General features: G+C 45.7%; 1 protein-coding gene across 2 annotated transcripts in view; it reads left to right on the top strand.

Annotated features, from left to right (window-relative positions):
• IGF1R (insulin like growth factor 1 receptor) overlaps window positions 1-19,892 on the top strand; it is a 291,412-nt gene that overhangs the window by 258,128 nt on the left and 13,392 nt on the right. The window contains exons 14-20 of one of the 2 annotated variants that reach the window (XM_046654424.1): window positions 161-263; window positions 757-827; window positions 4,546-4,775; window positions 5,110-5,220; window positions 8,660-8,819; window positions 11,751-11,880; window positions 17,469-17,603. In XM_046654424.1, the coding sequence (XP_046510380.1) occupies window positions 161-263; window positions 757-827; window positions 4,546-4,775; window positions 5,110-5,220; window positions 8,660-8,819; window positions 11,751-11,880; window positions 17,469-17,603 (940 nt within the window). The remainder of the gene's footprint in view (window positions 1-160; window positions 264-756; window positions 828-4,545; window positions 4,776-5,109; window positions 5,221-8,659; window positions 8,820-11,750; window positions 11,881-17,468; window positions 17,604-19,892) is intronic. The other variant, XM_046654425.1, reaches the window with a different exon arrangement.

The following is a 19,892-nucleotide window of genomic DNA, read 5'->3' on the forward strand; positions in this document are numbered from 1 at the left end:
TTATTTCTGATACTGTTTACCTTCAGAATTCCTAGTTCATGGTAGGGCAGTAAAGGAATTTTCAGGGATTTTTTTTCATACTTCCAGCTGAATATTAAAAAATGAAATGAGCAGCTTGCTTACCTAGTGACATTTTGTCATTTACCCCTTGTTTCTGCAGCGACATATGAAAATTTCATCCATCTGATCATTGCTCTGCCTGTTGCCGTCCTGTTGATAGTGGGAGGGTTGGTTATAATGTTGTACGTCTTCCATAGAAAAAGGTAAGTGACTCAGTGAGAGGTTTAGACACATTTTGTGGCTAAGTGTTTTGATGATTTGAACCTGAGTTAAGATGAACTTCTTGAGGATTTATGAGGAAATATTTTATGGATTGGAAAACTCATCTCCTCATTGGTTGGTCTATCACACAAACGCTGCTACTTATGCAGAGCTTTTCCAAACACGATGTCTTAGCTTTCTTGATCAAATAACTCTTTCACTTTCCAATGAAGTAAAGAAACAAATGTGTTTTAAAAAGCTCTAATCTGAGGCCACTGAAGAAGCCAAAAGATGCTTTAGCAAATGTCTGCTGGTCCCCTGGGCCCAAATGAGGAGTGTGGGTGAGAGCTGTTCTGGGAGTAAGCTCCCCCACTCCCCTTCTCCTGATACGTAATGAAATGCAGCAAATGAAACTGATAGAACGAAGATGTAAGTATATACAGAAGCATGTGGAGATGGGGTTTTTTTTAACCTAAACTTTAACCTTTTTGACAGAAATAACAGCAGGCTGGGGAATGGAGTGCTGTATGCATCTGTGAACCCAGAGTACTTCAGCGCAGCCGATGGTAAGCGTCTCAGCTACCTTCTTCAGGAGTGTTGCTAATTCAGGGGAAGAGGTTTGCGTTATTTTGAGGTACCTTTTGCCTCAGATCTGTCTTCGTTAACACTTCTTTTTTTTTTTAATCAAAATTTTTAGCAGTTCACTGAATATGTCAAAAATTCTGGGACTGTATGGGATGCCCCAAGGAAAAACAGGCCTCAGAGATGAATGTGGCCAGCACAGTAATCAATTTATTTAATTGCTTGAAATTTTATGCTAGAGTGAAAAAAGCTGTTTAATTGTTGACATCTAGTCAGAGGATATGCCGCAGCTGACAAAACAGTCCTTTTAAACTGGTTTCAGCTTGAGTTTCAGAGCATCTTAATTGTGTTTGATCACTTATGGCTTGTCTTCATTTTTTATCTTGGGGTCCTCCTGACTGGGGCCATCTGATTACACCCTCGTGGCCCAGTCACATTCCCTTTGGTAATAACGAATGAGGGCCATTTAGTTAAGTTGGATTGTACTCAACGGTTGTTGTTGTCTTTTTTTTTTTCTTTCCTTTTTGCTGTCTTTTCTTCCTAGTGTGCTTAAACCCTAACCTTTACAAGTAAGTCAGAGTGGAGCATTGGTCATCAGGTCCAATGACACCAGTACATTAACTGGCCATTTGCTAGGGGCTTTTACAAACACTGTCCAATTCAATCCCTCCGTCCCTGTAAGGTGGATTTTCTGGTGCCCATCCATCTGTAGGTGAGGAAACGAGGCTCAGAGGAGAAACTTGCCCAGGTCACATAACTAGGCGGTCGGGAAGTCAGGACGTCACAGTTCCTGGCACCCTGTTGACAGTGTGGTGCAGTCACCATGGAAAAGGACTCTGAGGTCCTCGGGGCAGGCAGGGAAGCTGGCCCACAGGACAAGCTGGACCAGATTTGTCAAATGAATAAATAAGTGCATGAAATTGGGTAGATGTGTTTAGAAAAAGTGTTTGTCTCTTTCTTGCTTCAGGAGAAGTGAAAGTACACGTGCAGGAGATGTGAAATAAAGAGTCATGATTATCCTAATTGATTATCCTGATCAAATAAGAAAACATAAGAAAACGCTTTGATATTTAAAAGCACTACATAAATGTGTAAAGTTTTACTGTGATTTTTTTAATAATTTTTAATTCAGTTGTGTTTACAGTAAAGCCAATAAAAGCAGCCTCCTCTGAATAGGAATCAAGTGCAAAATAAGGACGTTATTCTTGTTTATATAAAGGTCTCACAGAGTTGTATTTTTAATAGGCATTTATATATGTACACACGCTCCTATACCCCATGTATGTATGTATGTATATAAGTCATAGAGAACATTCTGGAAGGATACACATCAAACTTAGAAAAAGAGTAGTTACTTGTGGAAAAGGTCTTTTTCTTTAAAAAAAGCAAGAAGATTTTTATGTGTTGTTTGTATAAATAAGAGCTTTAAAAAAAAATCAGGTAAGGAGCCATCACATACTTAATGGAATTTATAGGGGAAATGCAAGGCCACATCCCTTCTCTGTAAGTGTGGAATAAGACTATTCTGGAGAATCTGCTCTGCTTTGAAATAAAGCACAGAAGATTGGCATTTATAGCTTTTGACCCTGAAGGGTCCAGGAAGTTTAGAGAAAGCATTAGTACAATAATATCAGATTCTAATGGTGATTTGAATTCAAATTTTGTGTCTTTCCGGAATGCTTTCATAATGTGTCTTGATTCTTCCTTAAAAACACGACAAAAAACAAACTCATTGTCACTCAGGCCAACAGGTAGGAACAGTGTCACCTCATTTGAACTTAATTTATTCAGCCTTTTGCCAAGCACCTTATAGCTAGTTTCCTCAAGGGGCGACAAAATGACATTACAGTTCAAAAATGCTTAAAAAACTTCTTTCTCCAAAAGCTAATCTGCATGTCACCATTCTCCAGAGTACACTGAAAATCCCCTACAGGGAAGTGCTGATAACATTGTGCACATACACTGCTGCTGGCTGCCAGGGCTTAGCACTGCTGGTTAAAGTCAGAGTTGTTGGGTTGAATTTAGAGAGAAGTATTGCGAGCATTGACTTCAGGGACCTCCCAAGGAATGAATGTGATTGGTTTTAACTCCGTGTTTTATGGTGTGCTACATACTTAATGCTGATTAAAAGCAAGCCTGGATTTTCAGAGATAAATGGATATAGACAGTGTCTCCTTATACTTTCTGAGAGGCATTGTGAAGAGTCTTATCTACTGGTTGTCTTGCATACTTACTCTCCTAAGCCAGCGTCAGCCTCTTCTTCAGGGCTATAAACTCTCTAAGCCATATGGAGGGCAGGCTCCCATTTGTGAAATTCCTAAACACATATGTACTATGAAATACAAAAATGTGTATGAAAGAAAAGCCTAGATTGACTAATATAGTCCACATTGGACACTTCTCAGAGGGGTATGTTGGTAGTATCTCCTGGGCCAAATTTATAGACATCTTTTCTTTAAGACATCGCTTGGGACTTGGGGATGTTGGTACAGTTGTCAGCCCACTGCTTCTCTCACATCCAGCCACAGGCCCAAGGTTACTGTCTGAAAGCATCAAAGCAAACACAGATGCTGTGCCAGGTTCCCAGTCCTTCTGCGTTTCTGAGCCAGGACCCCTCCTTCCTGCCAGTTAGTGTGCGGTGGAGTCCGCTGGGGTTTCCCTTCTCAGGCAGGGATGTAAGCACACAGCTTTAGAAGCAAATGATTGTGATTGAAATTTCTTGTGGAGCTTATGCAACAGGTTGATTTTATTTTAGTTTTTATCCTACTCCTCAGAGTTGTGGGATGGGTCTTCTGATTTTTGTTTTCCTTTCTTTCTTACCTCCCTTCTTCCTTTCCCTCTCTCTTTCTCCTTCCGTCTTGCCTAGAATTGTTTGCTTATTTATTTCTTAAACGGGATTGAATCCAACCAGAAGCATAGGCTGGACAGGAAACCATATTCAGGCTCAGTCATTACCATGCCCCATCTCCCAGCCCCTCACCCCAGTGGTGGCAGGGCCCTGAATTCACAGAGCCCAGCCCAAAGCCCTGGCGAGACCCCTCTGTTCATCAGTGGCTGCTCCACGCTGCTTACCACCGAATGCCCCTTTGTGCCAGAGCACAGGTGCTTCTGTGCCTCCTTAGATGCCCCCAGGTCCTTCACGAGGCTGGAGACACTTTGTCCAGACTAGAGCAGTGCTACCTCTGGAAATACAATGCCAGGCCCATGTGTAACCTGGAATTTTTCTAGTAGCCACATTAAAAACAGTAAAAAGAAATAGGTGAAATAAATGTTAATAATATGCTTTGTTTAACCCAATATATCCAAAGTATTATCAATTTTAATATGTAGTCAGTATAAAAATTATTGAAATATTTACATTATTTTTTGTACTAGGTCTTTGAAATCCAGTGTGAAATTTATACTTACAGCACGTCTCAAATTGGACTACTTTCTGGTTCTTAAGTGTCGTTAGTATCCTTGAATTATCTAGGAATCCTTGAAGATGTGAAATATCAGTGTTTGACCCTACAGTTGCCGTGCTGACATCCACAGCATGTGGGAAGTTTCAGAACAAGTCACATCACTGTCTCCTGATACTCTCCTCTGTGGGCTTTAAGAAGTGGCATCTTGTATTCCTTGGCCCAGAGTTTCCCCCAAAAGCACGTTCTGCCCAGGGGCTCGTTGCCACACCTGCGTCAGTTCTGGTTTCTTCTTCCCTAGTGTATGTCCCTGATGAGTGGGAGGTCGCTCGGGAGAAGATCACCATGAGCCGAGAGCTGGGACAGGGCTCCTTTGGGATGGTATATGAAGGAGTTGCCAAGGGCGTGGTCAAAGATGAGCCTGAAACCAGAGTGGCCATTAAAACGGTGAACGAGGCTGCAAGCATGCGTGAAAGGATTGAATTTCTCAATGAGGCTTCAGTGATGAAGGAGTTCAATTGTCACCATGTGGTAAGAGAAAACCCTGAAAAGCCAAAATCTGACACAGGAGAACACGTCACTGGAGCCCCCGTGTTTCAGTGGCCACACTTGTGGGTTTTGTATCTTGCCCCATTGTCTTACTGTTGCCTTTAGATACTTGTGCATAGGAAGGTTCTGGATCTGATGGAGACCCTGGCGAGTGGAGCCCCTGTGGCCTGCTCATTTGGGCTCTGCTCCTGGCCCCCACAGGTCCCAGCACCGCACTCAAAGTTCTAGCAGTGATGGCGGTGGGGGGTGGGGGGGGTCGGTGACAGTCCTGGGCAATCCTCACCCTCTGAGTCCTTCTTTCTATCATTCCTCCCAGGTGCGGTTGCTGGGTGTGGTGTCCCAGGGCCAGCCAACGCTGGTCATCATGGAGCTGATGACACGGGGGGATCTCAAAAGTTATCTCAGGTCTCTGAGGCCAGAAATGGAGGTCAGTTTTGATTTTAACCAACTTTGCCTGTTATCTCTTCTCTTTCCTTTAGAGCCTTCCCCCAGAAGATATTGTGTCTTCCAGTCTGTTTACGTTTCAACATTGAGTGTTTCTTGCTGCATGCTGGGTTATAGGTCTCTTCTATGAGGGATTTCCCTGACTAGAGAGAGACCTTGCTCTTTAGTGGGAGGCACTTGCTGTTCATCAAATACCCTTTTACTTGGGAACCTCTGTGTTTTTGTTGCTGCATCTCCTCCACCTCCGGTTACCTCCTCCAACGCCACCTCTCCCTAATTTCCACTGACTTCTCTCTGAGCACCGATTTTCTCTTGTTTGGTTCTCTGAGTGTATTCCCATCGACCCCACTGTGTTCAGCTTTTCGTCCCAGGCACAGCCTGTAGCTCAGAGCCATGTTTGTGGCAGGCGATCTTGCAATAAATGCTTGTCAGAGTGCAGTGTTAGGTTGACTAGATTCTTGTGCTGGGCTGGCTTCCCACCCAGTGCTGTGCACGGACATCTGCTCATTCACAAGACCCCTCCCCACACACATGCCCTGCCCCCACACTGTCAGCAGGCTGTGCCTTGAGATGAGGAAGCTCGAATTCTCAAGCTCTGCCTCCACGTTTCAGGCTGGATCCTGAGTCAGTGTTTTGCTTGTGCTTCTGAATGATAAGCGCCTCAGCTGCACGATCGCTGCTTAGTCTGGTAAAAAAAAATATCAGTTTGTGTTACGAGCTCCCAATTCTAAACCTGCTGAAGTCCTGTGCAGATTTTCATTAGTCATGACAGTGTCTCCTTTCTGTAGCATGAACCTACAGCCAGCTTGTTAACACATGGAGGCATGACTTTTAAGTGAGTAATTCTAAGAGTGAACTGGTAAGTAAAGACTGAGAACTAGTACCAGCAACATCTGCCTTTCATTCGGCTGCCTTGGTGAGTGTCAGGTCCTCACTTTGACCCTGACTTTGCCACCTGTGAGTGAGCTTTGTGTCTGCGTGTATTCCCTAGAATACTGCCCTGTCTCGACCCCTCTGAATTTCTGTAGCCTTTCTCTGTTTGAGCTTAATCTTTTGTTTTTCTTCTTTTAATTTGCCACTTAATCATCTCCCAAGTAGTAGTTCCTTAATCTTAGTTGTCAGCACCTGTTCACCTGTGGCTTCCTTTATTCATAGCAGATGATGGTTGGGACTCTGTGAGGACCACAAGGCCGAGTATGAACCGAGGCCCTGAGCAGGGCAGTTGACAGACGTCCACCTCTGCTCCCCTCCACCCGGCCTGCGTCCCAGCTGCCTGGATCTTAGTGCCTTTTCCTGACCCACTTTGTAATGCACAAGCCAGCATGAAGGAGAAACCTTCAGCAGATAGGTGACTGGAGACGTGGCAGTATATTTCTTATCAGATTCATTCTAGACACCTCTCAAAAGTATGAAATGCTCAGTCCCTTCATCCCCGATTTCAGGCACAAAACTTGGAACAGGTGGTCTTAGTCCTGGCTCTGCAGTCCTCAGGCAGCCACTTCATGCCCCAGTTTCCTCACATTTAAGATAAGAGGGTTGGGCAGCATGATTACTGAAGTCCTTTTCACATCTAAAATTCATTTTTAGGTTTCTCAGATAAACTTGTTCTCTCTAAAGCATGTCAAGTATGAAAATGTATATGCTTGTCCTGCAGTTTCATTCTGTTCTACTTGGCTTCTTCCCCCCGAGTTAAGATTTGCTCATTTACCTTGCTAAATGTGGGTGCTTGTGTATACATGTCTTAACAGCTCTAAGCAAATTAAAGATTTCTGTTCTCTAAAATGTCTGAAAGATTGGCAGTGTAGCACCAGGAACTGACAGAATGTCAGCCCTCTCTTTCAGTATTTAAAATCATCTTCCTTTTATTGATTCTGTTTTTCATATTAATTATGAATGACCACTTCTAGTGAACACCTATATTTAATCCTCCACACTTAAGTATTGTGAGCATAAACTTAACATTTCACCTGCAGATTTCCTAGTGTACCATGCACATTCAAACTCCTGGAAAGGTTAAAAGGAAATGTTAGGTCCTGAGGGGAAACGGCTTGTCTGAATGAGGCTCCTACATAAAAGAGAGTGGCAGTTTTGGCTTACCCTCGGGGACTTATGTCACTTCCCCAGACAACTCAGTGATCAGTACTTTAAATCACCAGAGACTGTCTTGATCGTCTCTTCAGAATTCAGATATACGTCGAGTGTAGGGAACCAACCCAGAAGTACTTGGAGAGTTGTTATACTGCTGTAACTAGGCAAAGTCAACATCCGCTGAGCACAGAGCCTGGCCAGGCACTGGCAGGCACTTTCCATGCATGATCCCAGGTCATCCTCCCAGCAGTGACCCACGCTGACCCCCGTGTGGAAGAGCCCAGGCAGGAGCCCAGACAATCTGACCCCAAAACCTAGGCTTTTTGCGTGGCCCACAGGGTTTGAACTCCCATGGGAAGGTGAGGCATGGGACCTGCAAGAGCAAGACAGCTTGCAGTGTTGTAAGAGATGCTCTGTAGTCAGGGAAACTGAGGTAAAATCTATTGCACTAGTACAAGCAAGAGGTGGTTAGCATCTAAACTGTAGAGTGCTTATTTGCTTTTGTACTTTTTTTTAGGATGGAGAGACTTGCACATGTGTTTTATATAAAACTTTTTTCTAAATGGGTTTATTATTATTTGAGCATATTTCTCTTCAATCCAAAGCCAGTATGTTGCCCTCTTCTGCAGAGAGGAGATGCTTATCCATGTTGCTTGTCACTGTTTTATGCTGGTCATCCTCCAAGATAAGCTTTAGCTGGCCTTAAATTAATTGTCAAGTGCTTGTTTTCCTCAGTGCCCACAGAAAATGACAATCCAAGGAATGCCACACTGGAAGGTGAAAAAAATTAATCTCGATACTTTTGTACTTTGGAGGAAAGTTGAAGAGAAAGAAAAAGATGAAATGGTTTATAAGAATGCTTATGTGGGAAATAAAGCACGGTATCCATTTGGGAAGGACATTTGCTTGTTTCCACGTGGCCTTTGTAATGTTTTCCCTCCTTTTACCTGTACTTTGACTATAGGAATAAAAGGAAACATATAAACTAAAAGGAATTTGAGTAACCAAGAATTCTCATTATCAAAAATTGCTTGTTTCACTTTAAATAATTTTTGCCCTACCCAAAATAGAAAATGCTGGTCCCAAGTTGTGCTAATTGGTGTTTCTCTCTGAAGCCCTGAGTGATGTGGTCAGCCAGCAAGCGCATGACTTTACCACGAAGCAGATGCTTTGGTCTCCATAATAATATGTTTCTTCTGAACAAGTCCCGATTTCTTAGCAGAATGACCTGTGGTGCTCAGATTGAACAAAGATGGATTTGCAAACACTGAATGGGGTCGAAAAAATTCCTAAGTTCTCACATGAATTGTTTTCTCTTTTTTAATCTCCAACAGAATAATCCAGTCCTAGCACCTCCAAGCCTAAGCAAGATGATCCAGATGGCTGGAGAGATTGCAGACGGCATGGCATACCTCAACGCCAACAAGTTCGTCCACAGAGACCTTGCCGCCCGGAACTGCATGGTGGCCGAAGATTTCACAGTCAAAATTGGAGGTGCGTCCTTAGCTTTCCAGGTCTGAGCAAGGACTAAACTTGCACACGTTTTAGGGACTGAGTTGGCATTAGCCTGCCTGTGGAGAGGTTTTCCAGCACATCCCGTGAGTGCAAAGTCTTGTTCTTGGGAATAATATGATTCTCCCCAATTGATAGTCACAAACCTGGCCAGGGTGGATCTAATCCTGAGAGCACGTGGGCATGGCAATCCAGGTAGTAGACAACGATGAGTTGAGGCCATACTCCTTGAGGTTGCCTCTCCTGGAATTTGAGGCATTTCTTGGCAGAACGATTCTAAGCATTGGTTAGAGAAATAAACGAAACAATGTCCTCAGGTGATTTTGACTTGGGAGCAAAGGTTGCCATCCAAACTACTACCTCCAATTTTCCTAGCTTACAAGGAGCGTTGTCCTCCCCAGGGATCCTTGGAGTTTCTAAGAGGGGAAGTCCCCTAATGGTAAAGCCCCTGCACAGAGCAGGAGTGGTGACGGGGAGGTGGCAATCCCTCAGGTGAGGGAAGATCACTGTTTACTGGGGTTCACACCCAGACTGGTCAGCTCTTGACCCCTCTGTTATAACGCTTACTTAGCTGACCATCCTGCTGGTTAGACCCCTTAGACCCCTTGCTGCCACCACCCACTGGAACACCACAAAAAGGGGTTGGCTTGCGTTTCTGATGACTGGTTAACAATTCACGTCAGGTTTTAGATTTGGGTTTTGCTTTGATTTTTGAATCGGCCTGATAAAAATACGTACAACCTCAGGACTGCTCAGGTGGCCACCTGCTCTTACCAAGACCCTTATCTTCCTGCTGTGAGGTGGTGAGGATTCAGAAAAATACCAAATATTCCTCCTGAGAAACTGTAAGAGAGACTTTACATCCAAAAACTGTTTAAAGTTAACCTGTCTAGTTCTTGAACTGTCTGTTCTGGAAATGCTCACCTTCCTTTAGCAATATTTTATTTCCTTTAGCAATGATTTTGAATGAAATGTTTCGGTGCTTTAGTGAACAATGAGTATCTTTGCTATAATGGTTTCCAAATTAGGGGTGAGTTTATTTTATTTTTCATTTGTAGGAGCTGGAGGTGATAATTGGAGCCATATCATAATGCAAACATCCCTCAGTCCTCAGTTACTCATCCAGGAGCCACCACTGTGTCCCTGGACTTGGCTCTTTGTGGCATCCACACATTTGATGCCGCTTGAAGCCTGAGAGGCTGTTCTGCCCCAGGGCTCCCAGGGAAGATCCCCTCTGGCCACTGTCTGGGCTCCCTTTGTACACCCCACTCATTTCCCCTTCCCTTCCCATTCCCCTCACTTCTCCATGGGGATTCACTTTTGTTCCCACGGGCATGCCAACCAACTCTCCTTCCCCAGCTCTGGGGAGCCGGGCAGGCCTGAGCTTAAATCTGGGTTCTGCCATTAACGGATGAGAGACTTGTGGCAAGTGTCTTAAGTTCTGTGAGCCTCAATGTCTTCACCTCTAAAATGGCAGTGATAATATAACAGGCCTATGAGATGGTGGGAGGGACTCAGTGTAAGAAAGCACCAAGCACGTGCCTGGCATGGGGCAGGTCCTCAGTAAATGTTAGTTCCTGTGCTCATCAATGTTCTCCCCCGACCCCGCCAGCTCCTGACATGAGGCAGGAATTCGGTTATGCTACTTTCCTCCTGCTTCACATCACAGGGGCAGAGCTGTTTTTGTGCCACTTGTCATTTAAAGCCCAAATCAGCAAGGACTGTATTTGCTGTTTAACCATGTGCCATATTTCTAGTGACATTTTCTTTGTACTTGTTATCTTTCTTCCTAAAATCTGAAATTTTTCTTTTGTGTTAAGGAAGAAATAGTTTGTGTTCTTTTTCTGGGATTTCTTTTTTTCATTTTTGTGCAAGTAAAGGCAGATCCTCTAATTTGCATGTCACTGGATTAATTCAGAGATAAGACTTTGCCACTTCATTTTTATTCTTCACTGCGGTTCAGAAATGTTTTTCCAATGCCCAGTGTCTCGTGGATTATAAACATAATTTTACCGGAGGCAATTGGATGGCCCCTGCATAGTACAAGTAAATTATGTTGGTTAACGTCCGAGGAACTTTGTTCTCTGTGTCTGCTTTGTAATCGTACCTCTTTGTGGCAGAGTTAGAGACATGAATGAGCATTTTAAAAAGGAGAGCAGCCCTTTCTTCTGGGAAGGAGAACGAAAGAGTCCCTGTAAGAAAAGTTTGCATGATCGAGTGGAAAATCAAAATCTGACAAAGAAGCAATAATTTAGGATTATAAAGCAAGCCTGCCATCAAACATAATTATGTGACATCTTCTCGAGACATGGAAAATGGAAGGTGTTTTCAAAAATGAGTGGGAGTATTATGGTGAAAAACATTATCGAGTAATAGCTTCAGGGGCCTAGTAAATAGCATTTCTTAGGCATCTTTTTTCATCATGAATTGGTACCCCTAATATTCTTCCCCTTATTAGACAGTGAGACTGTTTTCTTTCCTCTGGCAATGGGGCAATGCTACCAAGTAAATAAGAGTCAACATGCTTCTGTTTATTTCTTCAGGTTTTAAAACCATATACAAATGACCTTTGGTCTATGCAGAACATATTTTCTTAATAAACTGTGGAACTTGATAATTTGTAAACTGCCTCTCATTTTAAATGCAATAAGGGAATTAACTTTTTAAAAGAATCAAATTATAAATGGATTTAAAAGCAGAGATTTCTTGGTATTTGCTTGTCATATGACTCATCGGTCATCCCGTATTCTTTCTGCCTTATAAAATTGCAGACTCTGACACCTGGGCTGCTTACAGTGGGTTCCCCCTTGCACGTGGCTACAGGGCCTTCCTCCAGCAGTGATAGCGCGTCTCTGCTTCTCCCTGAGAGCTGCTCACACGGCGTAACTCTTGTACCTTCTCTCCACCCTACAGATTTTGGTATGACGAGAGATATCTATGAGACAGACTATTACCGGAAAGGAGGGAAGGGATTGCTGCCTGTGCGCTGGATGTCGCCCGAGTCCCTCAAGGATGGAGTCTTCACCACTCATTCTGACGTCTGGTATGAAAGACTCTTCCTGTAATGTGAGCCCAGAGCCCTCCAGCCTCCACCAGTCCCGCTGGCTCAGTCTCAAGGGCTTTATTTTTCTTCCATTTTCTATTCATTTGTTACCCCATTTCCAGCTTTGGCTAAGTGTTAGGTGGGCCACACTCCTTCATCATCGAAATGTTCCTGTTGTCCGTGGGTTACTAAGGACGGAGGGCATTTGTGGGATCTAAAGTATTTGCAGGATGGACACTTCTTTCAATCCTTAGCTGCTCAGTAAGTGGCCAGGAGCTCTTGAGACAGAATCCAAGGCGTCGGGACATGCCGGAAAACTTCACCTCTCTCTGCTTCTCCCCTACCTGCCTTCTCTCTTTTTATCTTTCTCAATAAATAGATACTGTGTGTGTGTGTGTGTGTGTGTGTGTGTGTGTGTGTGTGTGTGTGTCTGCGTCTGCCTGCCTCACCTAATTAAACCTTCAGATTGCCGACATTGCTTTATTTAGGCCCAAAGCTTATGAATCTTGATGTGTTTTCCTGTTGGTCCCATCTGCTCTGTCCTCTTCAATGGACACCATTGTTATTGACCCAGGGGTGGTACGGAAAGCACAATGTCTCCCTTAATAATAAAAGTCTCTTGGAGACAGAAAGCTTATCAGCTGGAGAGTGCAGAGGATTCTCAATAGTATTGGTTATTGCAATTTCTCAGCAACATCATGCAAAGGCAATCAGGTTCTGAAATACAACTGAGGTTCTTGGCAAGCTATGGCCCTGGCCTATCTACCTTCTAGAACGTCAGCTAGTTTCTTGGCTGTCCTCTTGGGAGATCCCATTGCTGATGTGTTACAGAAATGGTAGTTGTTTACTCCAACTGTCTGGATGACCACATAGAGGAGCTATTTAAATAGTGACCGGCATCATTTTTTTTAACCTTGTGAACCTTTCACAATTCAAGGGACTTGGATCTTATTTTGAAGACAGGTGCAAATTGGAAATAGCATTTGAATATGACCCGGCAAAGTGTGATTGCTTCTTGAGCTCAAGTATGAGACCTGATTTGCAATCAGCCTGTCCAAGATGGTTATCTCTTTACTGTCAAATCAAAGTGCTCGACACCATTTTTAGACACAGAGATGATGGGAGAGGACAGGCCTGGGTCCATGCATGTATCTGTTTATTTTAGTCTCCGTGCCTCCAAAAGCTTTGAGGTCAGCTTGCAGTAAGATAAAATAGAAAATCATGAGAGCCAGGGAAAACAGAGGCAGGGTGGGAAAATAAAACTAGAGTTGTTAATATCTGACAGGCTAATTTTACCCAAATTTTGGTTAGCAACTATTGCGACAAGCAACAACAAAGGGACACAGAATTTTTAGTGCCAATTTCCTCCCGCTTGACTACACAGATATTATGAACCAATGAGAAAAAATAGACATAAACAAGAGTAGGCATTTGGTGTTCATTCCATTCAATGCTCAGGCATTGGCAGTGCTTTAGATTTTTTAGTTTTTAAACAGCCATGGAAGATAACACAGGTGGGGTTGGCCAGGACGTTGGAGAATGCAGAAGGTTTCTCAGCTGCCCGGGCTCCAAACTGAAGCTGGCCCTCTCACAGTAACGGAAATCATTTTAGATTGTATTCAATAGCACAGAAGATCATTCCTAAGTAGTTAAAATCTAGAAAGAAATGCAGAGAATTTGATTTTGTAGAAGATACCCTGGAATCTTAGGATTGGAAGGTGCCTCTGGGGTCAGCTCCAGACCCTGAATCCATCCCATCCGCAGCATCTCTGACAGCTTGTTGATGAGCTTCTGTTTCCAGAGACTGCTTATTCCTCCCTCACAAGGACAGGCCATCCTAATTCTTAAGACACCCTTATTCTTTGCAGGTCCTTCTCATGTTATGCTTAAGTCAGCCTCTCAGTGACACCCCATTGGCCCTTCTCTCTGTAGCAGGATAGCACACCCTGCTCTGTTTTTTATAAGACAGGGCCTTGGAGTCACAAGGAAGTGGTGTCTTTTGTCTAGTTGGAACATCTCCAGATTTTCCTGCTGTCCTTCAAGACTTTATTCCAGATCCTTGGGCACTGTACCTGCTCCTTCTACAGTTCCGTTGTAGCACTCCCCTGGCAAATGGCTCTTGTTTGGGTTAGAAGACACAAGTGTGCCCTCTAGTCGTGGAGGAAATCAGGACTGAGAGGTGGGATGCACAGCTTAAAGGTGTGTTCCCTTCCTGGGCATCAGGATCGCCCTACAAGTCTTCTTTTTTCACGAAGAAGCTTTCCAAAAGGCCACAAATATCTAGGGCTGGTTTAGAGTTATTTGCTTCTTTAGTGGCTAATTAATGTCAGTGGGAAATGTGGATCTCTCTGTAGGTTTCGACTTGCTGGTGGGTGGGAAACTGACATGAGACCGTCCTGGTATGGGGAGATGTAATTACTGAATGCTGACCCCATGCTAACCCCAGCCAGCACTGGCGCTGAGGTGAGACTCACACCGACTTGTCCCTTACTTGAGGAAAACAACCCCAATACTCATAATTAGAAAAGACTTCACACAAAGGCATTTGTCTAATGTTTAAAGATGAAATCTGTCCACAAAATTCAAGCCTTGGAGTTGCATGAAGGCATTAATACCAATGCTACACAGTAAGATACCTGCTATGAAAACACCTGGGTGTTGCATATTTCTCAGTGCCTCTGACTGGCTGTGTGGCCTTGGTCAAACCACAGGGCTTCTCTGGGCTTTGGTTGCTCCGTCTTTGAAGTCAGATCAGTTTAGGGATGTCTGCATTCCCTGTAGCTCTGTGGTACCTTGATAGATGTTTAAATGACTCCTGAAACAACTGGTGATCTAGGGAGGCACGTTGGTCTTAGGTAGAGATGGTTTAGCCTCCATACCTTGGGGCAGAAAAACAGTTGGACTTAGGTGGTCACATTGAGCCGTGAAGGAGAGCCAGACTCCAGCACTGTGTGGTCCTCCCTGACAGGCCATACTGCCATTACACAAGCGTTGTTCTGGGGAAAGTGTTTGGAGAGAGCTGAGCCTGTTACCTGCTGGGTTGTTTTGTGTGTGATCATGAAGACCTGGTGTGACCCAGGCAGAGTGCTCAGTGTGTACAAGAACAGGGTGACTAGAGACACAGTCTCTGTCCTCGAGGGATGAGGTCCTGTGGAGAAGAAGCAACCCTGACAGGTTGGAATCACAGAAGCCTTCCCAGAAGAGATGCAGTCGTGGGGGTGCCCTAAGGTATGGATGGTCACCAGTGGAGCACTGAGGAAGCAGACTCCTGGCAGTGGGAATGCTGGGAAAGCCATGGCCGTAGGAAGCGCCTGCTGTACATGGGGGACGGTGGGACTTCCTTGAGGGAGTCAGGTTGAAGAGAGATCAAGCAAGGCCACAAATGTGTTAGGGTTTTGAGACTAATTCTGCAGGCTCTGCAAAGACTTTTAAGGCTTCTGAACAGGAGAATGACCTAGAGCTGTATTTTAAGAAGTCCATGTAAGTTAGATTGTAAGGCTGCATTGAGTAAGATGTTGGTGGCAAAAAGGAAGAGTGCTGTAGGCCAAGTGAGGAGGACAAGCTGCCATAAGGAAGTGGTGGGGGGACAAAATGTTGGGGGCCAGACCTTAGGACAAATCTGAGCCTGACTTGGCAAGCTGTGGTGTCAGTCTGAGGAGGCAGAGGAAAGGACCACCTCAGGTTAACTGCTCAGGTGGGGTGGGGCATCAACTGCAGTGAGGCCAGAGGAAGAACGGGGTTGTGAGACAGTTCAGTTTGAGATCTGTGAAGTTTGTGGATAGCCAAATAACTGGGAGCTTGAAATAGAGCAGTCAGGGCTGAAAGGGTCCATGTGGGAGCCACCTAGTGAGAATCGGCTGTTTGAAAGCAGCGGACATGGCCAGGGAAAGCTGGGGGAGCAAGAGGAGAAGTGGACCTGGAGGGAACTGCGTTTTTAGATTATTTCTCAGGTCAGGTCTGCAGTCAGTAAAAATAGCATGCTTGTCATTTCTTATACTGTACTGCATTTCAGATGTGAAGGTTGGGAGCTGCAGCCTCCAAGACGTGCTATTTATGTGACCAGGCCAATTTCAGTGTGCAGAGACCCCACTGCCAAAGTTGATGGAGAAGCCCGCTGCCCTCGGCCAGGCCTTTGAATGCCACACTTTGGCCTCTGGGTCTTTGGCTTTTCTAGGTCTCTTGTGCAATATAAAGACTATTTCTTGATTGGTAGAAGTTAAAAAGGACCTTGGGTGGGTCACTCCTCTGATTGCTAAGATTCTATTTATGGCTAACATCTGCTCTTAGTATCAATTTGTACAAAAACCCTTTTGTTCATGGAAGGTAGCTGAAGCAGTGAATAAAACATTCTGATATAGAGTCAGGGGCTCTCCTGGCTTGGGCTTCAGGCCAGGACCCCAAGAGCTCTCGTCGGGAAGGGCCCTGCCCCAGGATTTTCGGTGGGTTTCCCCATCACCCCTGGCCTCGGTGGGAAGCCCCTCAGGCTGCTTGCAGCTGAGCAGCTGCTTCATTCTGCGGAAATGAGTGGAAGCGAACAGGGCATGGAAAGGCCAATAGAACGCAGGGAATTTGTGAAAGACAGCCATGTGTGCTGGGAAGGCACCTTTATTTTGCAGATTACAGCATTGACTTTTTAACCTTTATCTGTCTGAAATTTCTGTGTACGTGTATTATCTATTTTAATTTGTTTTCCAGTAGTTGGATCTTCTCAAACAGACAAAACTGCGTGGCGCAGTTGCTCACTGCTCCGCCTGCTGACTGTATTCCTCCGTGGATCCCCTTTTCCCCTCAGCTAAACTCTATGCTTAAGGATCCTTGCTTGTCCATGACACTCCAGCCAGGGCCGCAGTCCTGGAGGCCCCTACCTGTGAGACTGAGCCCTTCACAGGCCAGTGGCTCCCCAGCTCCCGTGGGGCGGGCTGCTCTTCTCCCTGGCCCCACTGGACCTGTGAGATCCCTGACGAGCTTTTAGACACTCCAAGGTCCAGGCCCCCACCCCAGACCGGCAAAATCAGAACTGCGGTCCGGGGCCTAGGCCTCAGTATGTTTTTAAAAACCTGCTAGGAGGTTCCACTCTGCAGCCAGTGTTGAGAGCCACTCGGGTAGAGGTTTCCAAAACTGGGAAGCTTGTTGAGCAGCTTGATTGTCCCAGGCTGCATTTGAGGCCAGTAAATCACAGTTGTGGCAGGGCCTGGGGGTCTGCATTTTATTATTCTTGAGATAAAGCACATTTGGGAGACACTGCCCTGCCAAGTAAGCGGCTACAGCTAGGCCCTGAACTCAGCCTGCCCGGCCTTCAAACAGAGATTGGTGCCTCCTAGCTGTTGAAGGGACCCTGGAAACTCCCTCCGCTCCAGCGTCCTCAGTGAGCCACCAGGGCTGCCTTTACTCTACAGGAAACATTAGTAGCAGCAAATGAGGATGGATAGTCCACACTTAGGCTGGTGTCTGGCACACTGTCTGATGTGTACTCAGTTGCACAAGGAGGGAAGTTTTTCAGGGCCCAGGAGAAGAAATGCTGAACAGGAGAGAGCAGCATGTTTCTGTCCATCGTTTCCAAGCACCTCACATTTCTTTTCTCCCTGTAGGTCCTTTGGGGTTGTCCTCTGGGAGATTGCCACGCTGGCCGAGCAGCCATACCAGGGCTTGTCCAACGAGCAAGTCCTTCGCTTCGTCATGGAGGGCGGCCTTCTAGACAAGCCGGACAACTGCCCTGACATGCTGTACGTATTTCCTGGACGCCCACAGCTCTCCTCGCAATTTCCCTTCTCAGTAACTCTTTTCCTGGGTCACGTAAGATGAGTCATTATGAGATCCAGCCTCTCTGGCCCGGTGGGTTCCGTGATAGTCAGGAGCAGTTTAGAAGAGGTTTATCCTGACGGAAGGAACCTATGCCTTTGTGCAAGTACCTCAATTCCACCTCATCTTCCTTGATCCTTTAGTTCTGATTTGCAGTTTGCACTGCGGTTTCTCAGGCTAAATGTCTCTGTGAAATATTTGACCAAAGCAATCCTTACTTGCCTTCTCCAAGCAAAGTTTAAAAAAAGGTGACAACATGACACTGATTACTGTTAAGCCAGATTCCCGAGCCTCTCCCTAGCCTTTGGCAGGCCTGAGAGAGCTGCTGCAGCTGGCGTACACAAAGCTTTATGGCCAGGACTCCTTCGGCACCGCATAGGGTAAACCTCAGACCTCTTCCCACCGGCACTTCCAGCATATTGCCGCCGCAGTGGTGTTGTTTCTTCTCTGTAATTCACAAACCATGTAAGTGACATGCTCTCTGGAGCTTCATCCAGTGACCCATGTGGACCTGGAACATGGTTCAGCTGACCTCCCTGCAGACACACCCCAGAGAAAGTGTCCGTGATGCCTTGTGGGCCTCACTGCTCCGCGTTCTTAGGAGAAGCCCCTCTGGTGATGGAAGTTGGAGCTGCTGAAGGTGGGAGGCCCTCGTTGTCTTTCCTGGAACAAGTCAGAGGAGGGTGTGAAGGTATTCTGTGGTTAGGTTGTCAGGTGAAGGACAGGTACAGGTGGGAATCAGTGGACTTGTTTTCGACATGCATATTAAAGCAGGGCTCAGAGATTCTCCTGGATCCTGATAGGCAGAAGGAAGGCTACCACTAGTACATCAAGACCAATTCAGGAATTTTCCAGAATTGCTTTTCTGGACAGGTTAGGCTTCACGTTGAAAAGGATCCCAGAGGAATTGTCGGGCTGTCTTTCTGTCTGCGTGGAAGACTTCCAGATCTGCATCTACCCATGGACCAAGCCTCGAGTGAGCACTGACTCAGGCTGAGCCCCACAGTGGTACGATGATTACAAACATGGCTCAGACACCATGACAAGTGGTACCAGGGAAACTGGTCCCAATAGCCATGAAAGCTTTGCTCATTTGGCCTCTCACAGTTTCCAGGGTCAGGAATCCAGACACAGATTTGCTAGCTGCTCAGCTCGGTCTCACTAGGCTAAAATCAAGATGTCGGCCCGGGCTGTGATCATCTGAGCCCCAAGGCCTCCCTCCTCCAGGCTCTTTCAGGTTGTTGGCAGGATTCAGCCCCTTGTGGCCATATGACTGAGGTCCTATGTTCTTGCTGGCTACCAGCCGGGGATGGCTCTCAGCTCCTAGAGGCTGAGGCCACTCCCCATCCTTGCCATATTGCCCCTCCATAGGGCTTCTCACACCAGAGCAGCTTACTTCTTCAAGGCCAGCAAGAGAATCTCTCTGCTTTTACCATTTTTTTACCTGATTAAGTCATACCACCCAGGATAATCCCTCTTTTGATTAACTCAAAGTCTGATTAGAAACCGAAATAAAGGAGTGAAATCCCATCATATTCATGAGTCCCACCCACACTCAGGTGAGAGGATTATCCAGAGTGTTTACACCAGGGGCAGGAGTCTTGGCGACCATCTTAGAATCTGACTGCCAGAGCCTGGGAAGCAGAAGACATTGTCCTATCAGCAAACCAAAGTTTTGTTTTTTTCTAAAGCACTTTGAGTGTTGCTATGGAGACTGAGTCCCTAAGCCCCACGTAGAGGCGGTGGACCTTGCTCTCCTGGCTCTGACTGTGCTGGGCCCACGGGTTCAGGGGGACTCGGCACAGCACCCTTGTGCTTCAAGAGTCCATTAGCTGGGCGTTATACTTTTTAACTGCTGCTTCTGAAAGTGTGTGCAGCCAAAGCCTGTTCTGTCCCGTGAACAGCTTGCACAGAATTAAGACAGAGGGCCAAAGACTGCCGCGGGGTGGACAGTGCTTGTGTGTGTGTGTGTCTGGGTGTGTGCGTGTTGGGGGCAGGGGGACTCACTGATCACCTGAGCCTAGGCCTGGACTAGGAAACCTGCATGTGTCCACTGACGGAAGGCCCCACCTCTCAGAGGGTAGTACATATTGGGGGGCACTGGGTTTCCTGGATCCCTCATCAAGAAACTTCCCCATACAGCCTCTTTAGACTTCAGGACTCGAAGTTGCAAGAGACTCAAAAGGCCACTTGGTGCATTTTCTTGCCCAACA

Source organism: Equus quagga, chromosome 2, assembly GCF_021613505.1.
Source record: "Equus quagga isolate Etosha38 chromosome 2, UCLA_HA_Equagga_1.0, whole genome shotgun sequence".
NCBI classification, from domain to species: domain Eukaryota; kingdom Metazoa; phylum Chordata; class Mammalia; order Perissodactyla; family Equidae; genus Equus; species Equus quagga.